Source organism: Scyliorhinus torazame, chromosome 16 (genome assembly GCF_047496885.1).
Source record: "Scyliorhinus torazame isolate Kashiwa2021f chromosome 16, sScyTor2.1, whole genome shotgun sequence".
Classification (NCBI taxonomy): Eukaryota; Metazoa; Chordata; class Chondrichthyes; order Carcharhiniformes; family Scyliorhinidae; genus Scyliorhinus; species Scyliorhinus torazame.
The window spans coordinates 32,743,033-32,755,567 of NC_092722.1; the positions used below are offsets into that span (position 1 = coordinate 32,743,033).

Consider the following 12,535-nt stretch of genomic DNA (forward strand, 5'->3'; position numbering starts at 1 on the left):
TCCTTTGACAGCACCTCCATCATCTAGGACAAGTGCAACAGGAGCATGAGAATAACACCATCTCCAAGGTCCCTTCCAAATCATACAACATCCTGACTTGGAAATATATCCCCATTCGTTATCGCTGGGTCAAAATCCTTGTCCTTCCTCACTTACAGCACTGTGGAAGTACATTCACCACACAGACTGCAGTGGTTCAAAAAGGCAGCTCACCACCGTCTCCGCAAGGTCAATTAGGGATGGGCATTAAATATTGACCTTGCCAGTGATGTTCATATGCTATGAATATTAAAATGTATTTCACAAATATGTCCGCAAAGGTCATTTAAAAAAAAGGGTCTTATGCATGTGACTTTGGTTCGGGCAACATAGAGCTGTTATTCATCAACCTGAAATTTTAAGTGCTCATGTGTACATGAAGTGGTTTTTTTCAAACTGGAGAGTATGTCGAGCGATTTCTCAACATCAGGACAGGGTGACTGTTTTCGCATCCCCCAAAAGTCATTACAATAAATAGTAACATCCATGATGCAGTTTTTCCTGACCATAGAAAATGTTGAGGGCGTGCTCTAACCAAATAGTTAAATAACAGAGTTCTATAACAAGCGTATTTAGTAGGGTGTTTCCCAGCACTCACAGCTATCTACTGGAACTCTGGTTATATTCGGGGCCTCAGCAGAGCCCGTTTCCTGCACTGAGGAGTTCCGCTCGCTGGAACTCATCAGTGCAAAAGATCAGGCCACCATTTAAAAATGGCAGCCCAAAGATGGGGGACTGTTTCTGAAAGGGAGCTTCCCCAGCTTGAGGGCGCTGGAGGAGAAGTTCGGGTTGGCAGCAGAGAATGATTTTAGATATCTTCACGTGCGGGACTTTCTGCGCAGGCAGGTATCATCCTTCCCACTCCTGCCACTAAGAGGGATTCAAGATAGGGTAGTGTCTAGGGGATGGGTGGGGGAGGGGAGCGTCTCAGACATCTACAAAGAATTAATGGGGGCGGAGGAGACGCATATAGAAGAGCTGAAGCGTAAGTGGGTGGAGGAACTGGGGGGTGAGATGAAAAACGGCCTATGGGCGGAGGCGCTGAGCAGGGTCAATGCGACTGCTACATGCGCAAGGCTCAGCTTGATCCAATTTAAGGTGGTGCACATGACAGCGGCCCGGATGAGTAGATTTTTTGGGGTGGAAGACAAGTGTGTCAGGTGTGTGGGTGGAAGGGCAGCACGGTGGCGCAGTGAGTTAGCCCTGCTGCCTCACGGTGCCGAGGTCCCAGGTTCGATCCCGACTCTGGGTCACTGTCTGTGTGGAGTTTGCACATTCTCCCTGTGTTTGCGTGGGTTTCGCCCCCACAACCCAAAAGATGCGCAGGCTAGGTGGATTGAACATGCTAAATTGCCCCTTAATTGGAAAAAAAGAATTGGATACTCTAAATTTATTTTTAAAATAAATAAATAAATAAATAAAAGAATTTAAAGGTGTGCGGGTGGACCAGCGAACCATGTCCACATGTTCTGGGCATGCCCAAAAATTAGGGGATACTGGCAGGGGTTTGCGGATGTCATGTCCAGGGTTATGAAGATAAGGGTGGAAATGAGTCCAGGGATAGCGATCTTTGGGGTGTTGGAAGACCCAGATGTTCAGGAAGAGAGAGGCAGATGTTCTGGCCTTTTCCTCCTTGGTAGCCCGGCGACGGATATTACTGGCTTGGAGTCTAGACCTCCGAAGTCAGAGGCCTGGTTAACCAACATGGCGAGCTATCTCGGCCTGGAAAAGACCAAGTTCGCCTTGAGAGGATCGGTGTCAGGGTTCACCCGGAGGTGGCAACCATTCATTGACTTCTTTGCGGAGAATTAATCGTTAGCAGGGTGGGGGGGTTAGGGTAGTATAGAGTAGGGGGTTAAATAGGCGGGCCTTAGAGGGACGGATGTCGGCGGTTGCTTTTTGATTACTGTTCTTTGTACTCTATTGTTTTTGTATTGTGGTTGTTTGTTATGCCAAAAAAAACTCATTAAAAATTGTTTGTTAAAAAAAAAAATGGCAGCCCAGTTTCCTGGTACCCCCCCCCCCCCGCCGCCCCAAAAAGCCCCAACTCACCTATAAAGGGGTCCTGGGCAATTGGACTCCTTCTGTGCTGTAACCATTCTATGATTCTAAGGGAAAGTCACCCATCCTAAAGAGACAATATGAATCGATAAACCGCTCAACTTTTAACCAGTTGAAGGGTTTAACCTTCAGGTGGGGGAAGAATTTTTTTAATTCTTCCACCAACTCTCTGCCCCTTTTTTCCCCATTTCCTCTTCAGGTTCTGCCTCTTATTAAGGTATGGTTTAATCAAAATGTGTATATTCCATATCTACCCCATCACCTCCAAGGCAAATCGGACAGCATGATTCTGCCCTTAACCAACCTCTATGCCAGCAGTTTCCAGCAGGAATCATTGGATGTGGATCAGCAGGGATATCTTTGATGACTTTCTATCTCGTTAAACCAGGGGTGTTGACGTCAATATTAACACCACATTTGCTGCACAGGTTACTATTGGGTTGGTGGTTGCAGCGCTGTGAGGAATAAGTCAATCCATTTCAGGTGTCTGATATGGAGGAGTAGCTTGCAGGTGTCAGAAGGCAAAGTTAGTGGCTCATAGTTAAGATACCTGACCAGACACCAACACTTGTTAGGGTACTGGACGAGAGTCCCAAACAATTTATTTTAATTTGCAAAACTGTGAGAAAAGGATGCTTCATCCCAGGATTGATGACTCTGACCAATAGGTGCCGTATGTTAAAATAAACTTTAATTTAAATACAAAATTAACCACATTTCCATGAAAAAAAAGCTTCACATTTATTAGTTGAACAGTTCTTAAACACAAGGAAAAACTTAAACTTACTATCAATACCTGCCACTAACTCCAATTAAGTAACCCAATACAGTCCAGATGCCAATTATAAATAAAATTAACAAGCAAGATTACTTGCTTAATTGTGTAGAGACTGTGGAGAGTTCCGTTCAAGAGCAGATTCTGTACACTTCTGCTCAACCTAGCCTCATTTGGCAAAACTATTGTTCAACTTAAAATCCTTCTGTATGTCAGATCAGATCCTATGGCCAACTGCAAAACTACAGACAAACCTGGCTCCTCCGATTAATTACATTATCCACATCCCATTAAGATCCATGACCTGCTTAGCTAAAACTAAATACCACACCCACATATATTATCTACTCTCCAGGGAATCTCCAGTAACAATAACAATGTTCCATTAGCCCTCGACATGTAAACAAGTAAATAGTTAGAATCAATCATGACACCACCTTTGATGACTTCTTAACTGCAGCTTTAGCAGACACACAGTCTGGATACCTTCACCTAGGTTCTTCAATATTACTGCAACAAATCTAAAATACTGTTTACCAATTTCCTACATTTATCACATCATCCACTCTCAGTCTCAGAACAGAGTGCAGGGTAAAAGGAAATTAGTGGACTGAGGGAGAAACAATGAGTGAAGGAGCACCAGTATGAGTAAAGTCTCTCACACATTCCCCCATCCGCACAGCTTCTGGATTGGCAAGAAGTCTGCTTGCAAGCTTTGGCACTCTAAATTGGTTAGCACTGCTGCCTCATGACGCCAAGATCCCAGGTTTGATCCCGGCTCTGGGTCACTGTCCGTGTGGAGTTTGCACATTCTCTCTCTACATACTCAGAGCACTACTGCGGCACACACTTGGGGTCCCTCTGCTTTGGCTTTGCCAGCCTGCCGTAGGCTCTCTGCATCCATGTAAGTTGGATGTGCTCTGTGAGGAGACAGCATGCACTCCATATAGGGTAAACAGAACACTAAGACAGGTGCAAATATTTCAGTACCTTGGTGCTGAGTTTCACATGAGTCAGATAATAATTTTAATTTTATAAATTTAGACTACTCAATTCATTTTTTCCAATGAAGGGTCAATTTAGCGTGGCCAATCCACCTCCCTGCACATCTTTGAGTTGTGGGGGCGAAACCTACGCAAACATGGGCAGAATGTGCAAACTCCACACGGAGAGTAACCCAGAGCCGGGATCAAACCTGGGACCTCGGCGCATTGAGGCAGCAGTGCTAACAACTGAGCCACCGTGCTGCCATGAGTCAGATAATAATAATCTTTATTATTGTCACAGGTAGGCTTACATCAACACTACAATGACGTTAGGGCAGCATATGGCGCAGTGGTTAGCACTGGGACTATGGCGCTGGGGTCCCCGGTTCGAAACCCGGCCCTGGGTCACAGTCCGTGTGGAGTTTGCACATTCTCCCCAAGTCTGCGTTGGTTTCACCCCCACAACACAAACATGTGCTGGTTAGGTGGATTGGCCACACGAAAAATTGCCCCTTAATTGGAAAAGAAAAATATTTGGCTACTCTAAATTTATTTTTAAAAACACCGCAATGAAGTTGCAATGAAAATCCCCCTGACATCACACTCCGGCGCTTGTTAGGGTACACTGAGGGAGAATTCAGAATGTCCAAATTACCTAACATATGGCTCATCAAAAAAAATGTTAAGCAAAACTGTAGTCCTCGATCTTCATTTAACAGATAACTGTGTCACCTCCCTCTATGTCTCCCCCATCCCTCATTCAATACAGGCTTCAACCCATTGCTGCATAACCAAACTGACAGCACGGGACACATATTGGGCGGGATTCTCCGACCCTCCTGCCGGGTGGGAGAATCGCCGGGGTTCGGCATGCATCCTGTCCCCTGTCGCCCTCCTAATTCTCCCGCCCCCACCAAAAAAAATTGCCCCGGCGTGAGTCGCGCCGCCCACCTTGGAGAATGGTGGGGTCCGGCATGACTCAATGGGCCGCGGGGCTGACCGAATTCTCCGGCCCGCGATGGGCCGAAGTCCTGCCCGTTCTTTGCCAGTCCCGCTGGCGTAAATTACAGTAGGTCCCTTACCAGCAGGACCTGGCAGCACGGGCGGGCTCTGGGGTTCCTGGGGGGGTCGCGGGGGATCTGGCCCCGGAAGGTGCCCCCACGATGGCCTGGCCCGTGGTCGGGGCCCACCGATCCGCCGGCGGACCTGTGCCGTGGGGGCACCCTATTGTTCCACACCGGAGGCTGTGGTCTTCCGCCATTCCCGGTGCGGAAGCGAATCCCTTTGCGCATGCGGGGGGATGACGCCAGCACGCGCTGGCACTCCCGCGTATGCGCCGACTCGCGGCGGCCGGCGGAGGCCTTTCGGCGCCGATTGGCGTGGCGCCAGGCCCCTTTCCCGCCGGGGCGCAAACCACTCCAGGGCGGGCCTAGCCCCTGAATGTGCACCTTTCCGCACCTTTGGGGCGACCCAACGCCGGAGTGGTTCACGCCACTCCGTCCCGCCGGGACCCCCCATCCCGCCGGGACCCCCCTCCCAGCCAGGACCCCCCGCCCCTCCGGGTAGGGGAGAATCCCGCCCATGATGTCCTGTTGTAATCTCTATCTCCATCCCCATTTTTACCACTACCCCAGCTGTTTGAACAAATATCCTAAAGTTAACCATTAAATGCTGTCTGCTTCCAACACTCTTTCGGAGACTGCAGTCCAGACAATAACCGCTCGCTACATAAATTGTGTCTTCTCGAATCACCTCTGGTTCTTTGACACCCACCTTAAATCTGCTTTCTCTGGTTACTGACCCTTCTGCCACTGAAAACAATTTCTCCTTGTTTACTCTTTAAAAACCCTTAAAGATTTTGAATACCTGGGCTGCACGGTGGTGCAGTGGTTAGCACTGCTGCCTCACGGCGCCGAGGACCCGGGTTCATCCCGGCTCTGTCCGTGTGGAGTTTGCACATTCTCCCTGTGTTTGCGTGGGTTTCGTCCCCGCAACCCAAAGATGTGCAAGGTAGGTGGATTGGCCACGCTAAATTGCCCCTTAATTGGAAAAAAAATTATAATTTTTTTTTCCTTTTTTAAAATAAATTTAGAGTACCCAATTCATTTTTTCCAATTAAGGGGCAATTTAGCGTGGCCAATCCACTTAGCCTGCACATCTTCGGGTTGTGGGGGGAAACCCAAGCAAACAAGGGGAGAATGTGCAAACTCCACACAGACAGTGACCCAGAGCCGGGATCGAACCTGGGACCTCAACGCCGTGAGGCTGCAGGGCTAACCCACTGCGCCACCGTGCTGCCCCCTTAATTGGAAAAAATGAATTGAGTACTCTTAAAAAAAAATTTAAACGAAAAAGGTAAGATTTTGTATACCTCTATTCAATTTGCTCCTAAACTTCTCCGATTTATGGAAAAGCCAGTTTCTCTAGCCTGTCCATATAATTGAAAAATTCCATCCCCAGGGAATCTCATCTGCATCCTCTCAGAGGCTTTAATATCCTTCCTGAATTATGGTGCCACGAATCAGACACAATACTCCAGCTGAGGCCTGATCAGTGCTTTATAAAGATATCATAACATGAGAATTAGAAGATAATAAGTGAAACAAATTGGGTTTGAAAGAAAACCCTTAGATCGACTTTACTGAAGCCAAAACTGAATTTAATTAGACAAACTTCTTGTCAATACAAGTGCCGTTTCAATCCCTCGTGCACTGACGGAAATTAACACTTGATAATTAAACTGAAAAAATTGGTCATTATCTTTAAAGCGCTAACTCCAATTTGCCATCTGTGACTCACCCTGAAATTCACAAATGTAACAACCAGAACTTACATTAATTAGGCCTTTGTGATGTCTGTTTTGACAGCCCAAAATTAACTATTACATAATCACAAATGAACTACTAAGACTATGTAGACTGTAGATAAGTTAATTAATTTATAATGAAATTTGCAAATGCACTTGGGTTTGTAATCTGCTGAATAAACACAATAGAATTGTACAGGTTCTTCCCCGAGTGATGTGTGAAGTTGGTGCTGTTTAGGTTGATTGTTTGCAGCATTATTTATCTCACAGGGTCAGTGCTGCACAAATACAGCAATAAATCACAACATGTGCAGGCCTTGGGCACCTCCTGGCAATCAGCCACACTCTGACTGAGACACTGATAAATCACAGCTTCAACCAGATATGTTCTTATACTTTTAACAGTGACTAACCTAAAATTCTAATCACTGGTATCAACTTTGGTTTATAATTGAGTCACTAACATTGACAACCAAAACAGGGCTTTCTCACTGGGAAGACAATAGGCATGCATCTGATTTAATGAAGGAAACTGCTGGCAATAGTTTCCAACTCTCACAGCGTGAGGCAGCTGGATTAACATCAGTGCAGATATAATCACCACGACAGGCCACTAGGGCAAGAATTACTAAACTGGACAGTGCAAGGGAATTAACCTCAATATAGTTTTGTCAGGAACGCAAAAGCTCTCTGTATTCCTGTCAATACAATTGGGAGTTGTTAACTCAGCTCCTTATGAAACTGCAGCAAGTGATTTCTCTCCACCACCTCAACTGAGGATGTACTTTCTTTTATAAATTTAGAGTACCCAATTCAATTTTCCCATTAAGGGGCAATTTAGCGTGGCCAATCCACCTAACCTGCACATCTTTGGGTTGTGGGGGCGAAACGGACAGTGACCCAGAGCCGGGATCGAACCTGGGACCTCGGTGCCGTGAGGCAGCAATGCTAACCACTGTGCCACCGTGCTACCCAACTGAGGATGGATTAATCAGTATCTGCTGCTTAAGCAAAAGTATTTACAAAATAAAACACAATCACACTTTTTTTCATGAATTTGTAGATTTTTTCCCCCAGAATTAGTTCCTAAAAAGCCCATGGGTCCCAGTTCAATATCGGGTTCTCTGGTAAATTCTGCTGATAACGTATTGGTAGATAACCAACATGCATTCAATACTGGCTGCTGAACAAAGGGTCAATTTCAGAGCCACTGCAAAATCCAGCTAATCTGGGTTAATAATTCAGTGCAGTACTCAGGGTGTCCAGCACGGTCAGATTTGTTTTTTTTAAAAATGAGACATTAATCCACGATGCAATTCAAAGAAAAGCTGTGCCCTGGCCAAACTCAGATAAGAACATAAGAACGAGGAGCAGGAGTAGGCCATCTGGCCCCTCGAGCCTGCTCCGCCATTCAATGAGATCATGGCTGATCTTTTGTGGACTCAGCTCCACTTTCCAGCCCAAACACCATAACCCTTAATTCCTTTATTCTTCAAAAAACTATCTTTCTTAAAAACATTTAATGAAGGAGCCTCAACTGCTTCATTAGGCAAGGAATTCCATAGATTCACAACCCTTTGGGTGAAGAAGTTCCTCCTAAACTCAGTCCTAAGTCTACTTCCCCTTATTTTGAGGCTATGCCCCCTAGTTCTGCTTTCACCTGCCAGTGGAAACAACCTGCCCGCATCTATCCTATCTATTCCCTTCATAATTTTATATGTTTCTATAAGATCCCCCCTCATCCTTCTAAATTCCAATGAGTACAGTCCCAGTCTACTCAACCTCTCCTCATAATCAAACCCCTTCAGTTCTGGGATTAACCTAGTGAATCTCCTCTGCACACCCTCCAGCGCCAGTACGTCCTTTCTCAGGTAAGGAGACCAAAACTGAACACAATACTCCAGGTGTGGCCTCACTAACACCATGATCAACTTATTTATTGCATTGCTGTTTATGGAAACTTTCTGCGTACTAATTGGCTGCCCCTGCATTATCACAGTGCTGCATTTCAATAAAGTGCTTAATTGGCTGCAAAGCACTTTGGATCATCCTATTGTTGTGAAAAGCACTATGTAAACACAGGTTCTCCCTTTCTCAGTATTAGGAGCAGCGATACAGTCAGTCACTCAGCCCCTTGAGCCTATTACGCCACTCAGTGATATTATAGTTAATCTGTATTTTAACTCCTCCACTTTTTTAAAATACCTTTATCAAACAAAAAAGGCCCATTGATCTCAGATTTAAAATTATTAATTGAGCTAGCATCTATTGTGTTTTGTGGGACAGTGTTCCATACTTCTACCAGCCTTTTGTGTTTAGTTTCCTAACTCCTCTCCTGAATGTTTGGCTCTGATTTTAAGGTTATGTCCCCTTATCCTAGTGTCCAAGCCAGCAGAAAATGCTTCTTTTTATCAACTCTATCAATTTCTTGTAAAATCCTAAACACCTTAATCAAATCACCCTTCAATCTATATTCCAGGTACTACGCCCCTACTTTATGTAATCTCTCCTTAATCTAAATCTTGTAACCTTGTTAACATTCTGGCCAATCTGCCCCGCTATATCCTTTCTACAGTGCAAGTGCCCAGAGTTGTACACAGTACTCCAGATTTCTCACCAGAGTTTTGTATAGCTGTAACAAAACTTCCTCCCCTTTCTTGTCCTATAGTTATAAAGGCTAACATTCCATTAATCTTTTTGATTATTTGTTTTTGTACTTTACTACTACATTTTAGTGATTTGTGAACATGGACCCTTAAGTCGATTTGGTCTTCCACTGTTCCTAATTTTTCATCATTTAAATACTCAAATCTATCCATATTTTGTCCAAAATAGATGACTTCACACTTACCAGCACAGAAATCAATCTGTCAAAGTTTTGTCCACTCACTTAATCTGCCAGCATCTCTTGATTTTATGCTATGTGGGCATTGCTGGTTAGGCAGGCATTTATTGCCCACCCTTAGTTGTCCTTCGGAAGGTGGTGGTGAGTTGCCTTCTTGAACCGCTACAGTCCTTGAGGTGAAGGTACACCCACTGTGTTTTAGGGAGGGAGTTCCATGATTTTGCCCCAGCGATAGTGAAGGAATGGCGATATATTTCCAAGTCAGGGTGGTGGGAGGGGAACCTCCAGGTGGTGGGGTTCCCAGGTATCTGCTGCTCTTGTTCTTCTGGATGGTTATGGGTTTCGAAGGTGCTGTCTAAGGAACAGTGGTGAGTTACTGCAGTGCATCTTGTAGATTGTACACATAGCTGCCACTGTTCATCGGTGGTGGAGGGTTTGAATGTTTGTAGAAGGGGGAGCAATCAAGCGGGCTGTTTTGTCCTGGATGGTGTTGAGCTTCTTCAGTGTTGTTGGAGCTGCACTCATCCAGGCAAGTGGAAGGTATTCCATCACACTCCTGACTTGTGCCTTGTACCTGGTGGACAGGCTTTTTTTGGGGGGGGAGGGTTTAAATAACATAGAGAACAGTGAGGTCCCAGCATAGATCCTTGCAGGACACCACTCGTCAATTTGTTGCAATTTGAATACACCATCAAAACTTACACTCTGTTTTCTAACTTCCAATCAATCATCTAATCGGTTAGGGCAACACGGTGGCACAGTGGTTAGCATTGCTGCCTCATTGCGCTGAGGTCCCAGGTTCGATCCAGGCTCTGGGTCACTGTCTGTGTGGAGTTTGCACATTCTCCCCGTGTTTGCGTGGGTTTTGCCCCACAACCCAAAGATGTGCAGAGTAGGTGGATTGGCCACGCTAAATGGCCCTTTAATTGGAAAAAATGAATTGGGTACTCTAAATTTCTTTAATAAAGAAATCATCCAAGCGGTCAATAATTTGACTTCAATTCCATGGGCGAAATTCTCCGGAAACGGCACGATATCCGCTGACTGGCACCCAAAATGGCGCAAATCAGACGGGCATCGCGCTGCCCCAAAGGTACGGAATGCTCCGCATCTATGGGGGCCGAGCCCCAACATTGAGGGGCTAGGTCGGCGCCGGACGAATTTCCGCCCCGCCAACTGGCGGAAAAGGCCTTTGGTGCCCCGCCAACTGGCGCAGAAATGACATCTCCGGGCGGCGCATGCGCGGGAGCGTCAGCGGCCGCTGACAGCTTCCCACGCATGCGCAGTGGAGGGAGTCTCTTCTGCCTCCGTCATGGCATGGTGGAGACCGTGGCAGAGGCGGAAGGGAAAGAGTGCCCCAATTCACACGCCCGCCCGCGGATCGGTGGGCCCCGATCGCGGGCCAGGCCACCGTGGGGGCACCCCCCGGGGCCAGATCGCCCCGCGCCCCCCCAGGACCCCGGAGCCCGCCCGCGCCGCCTTGTCCCGCCGGTAAGGTAGGTGGTTTAATTTACGCCGGCGGGACAGGCATTTTAGCGGCGGGACTTCGGCCCATTCGGGCCGGAGAATCGCGGGGGGTGGCCCGCCAACCGGCGCGCCGCGATTCCCGCCCCCGCCAAATATCCGGTGCCGGAGACTTTGGCAACCGGCGGGGGTGGGATTCACGCCAGCCCCCGGCGATTCTCCGACCCAGCGGGGGGTCGAAGAATCTCGCCACTGGACCCTAAATTTTAGAAAAATTCTTTAGAACGCTACTGAACATTTGGAAATCCACATAATGCCATTTATGTAGGTTTTAGAAAGCAGCACATGGCACTGCATCAAAGATCTTTCTGAATAATTGGCATGTGGCGCAGTGGTTAGCACTGGGACTGCGGCACTGAGGACGCGGGTTCGAATCCCGGCCCTGGATCACTGTCCGTGAGGAGTTTACACATTCTTCCCATGTCTGCTGGGTTTCACCCCCAGAACCCAAAGATGTGCTGGTTAGGTTTATTGGCCACACTAAATTGCCCCTTAATTGGAAAAAAATATAATTGGGCACTCTAAATTTTAAAAAAAAATTGAAGCACCATTTCCGGCATACAGGCAATGCTTTCCAGGCTCCAGTTCATTTTGTTTTGACATGTGTAATGACGATTGAAAATGTGAAATCCTGACAAACAGCTTCAAATATATTTAACCCACTCCCCACAAACTGCTGTACCTTTTCACTGGTCGCTTTGTCCAACCACCATCCAAAGGAAATCCTCGCGGCTCTGTACTCTATCAAACAAAAGAAACCAAATCAAGGTGTTTAAAGTCACACTTACACACGTTATGTCAAGATCACAAATATTTGCAGATATTGTAGCACACATTTCATGTGCTTCAACACATCAGATGGGCAGCCACTTCCCTTCCCCCTCTTTATTCTGTGGGTTTTGTCCCATGAAGCCGAAAATATTTATTTTTAAATTCAGAGATGTATTGTAGAAAGCCACTTCATCCTGAGCTAAATTTGACCGCAATGTACTGATTACTAATTTGTAGCTAAATATATGTCTAAGAGTTAAAAACCAGATGTGATTGCATTTTCCAAATTGTTTTTGTGTTTAACGGTATAAAGTACACCATCAGAGCTCACGGTGCTTTTTCATGTGTATTATTGCTAATAACGCTGCCTCTTTAAAGGCACGGCATCTGTCTACAGAAAGACTGTCTTTCTTCCACTCACCCACAATATAATCTAAATCTGGTATGGTGACTCTAAGCATACGGTTTGCAATTCAGCTTATAAATTCTTGTTAGCTCTAAATTTCAAGATCTTGAACCCAATTAAAAAGTTGGAGCTCCATTGCTCCATTTAGCAAGAAGTGTAGAGATGTGATGCTTTGGTGGAAACCTCTCCCTGGCAGCCCCCGAAGAGCCATTGTGGTTGAGTTTCATCACTACAAAGATAAGGGGCTCAATTCTCCAATTCTGGGGCTATGTCCCCACGCCGGCGTGGGAACGCCAGGAAAACTGGCACAAAACAGCCACCG

At 46.3% G+C, this 12,535-nt stretch overlaps 1 protein-coding gene across 4 annotated transcripts in view; it reads right to left on the reverse strand.

The window, feature by feature from the left end:
- The window catches only part of LOC140392676 (uncharacterized), an 89,518-nt gene that overhangs the window by 63,135 nt on the left and 13,848 nt on the right, over positions 1-12,535 (reverse strand). For all 4 annotated transcript variants that reach the window (XM_072478190.1, XM_072478188.1, XM_072478189.1 and 1 more), the window contains one exon: positions 11,719-11,777. In XM_072478190.1, the coding sequence (XP_072334291.1) occupies positions 11,719-11,777 (59 nt within the window). The remainder of the gene's footprint in view (positions 1-11,718; positions 11,778-12,535) is intronic.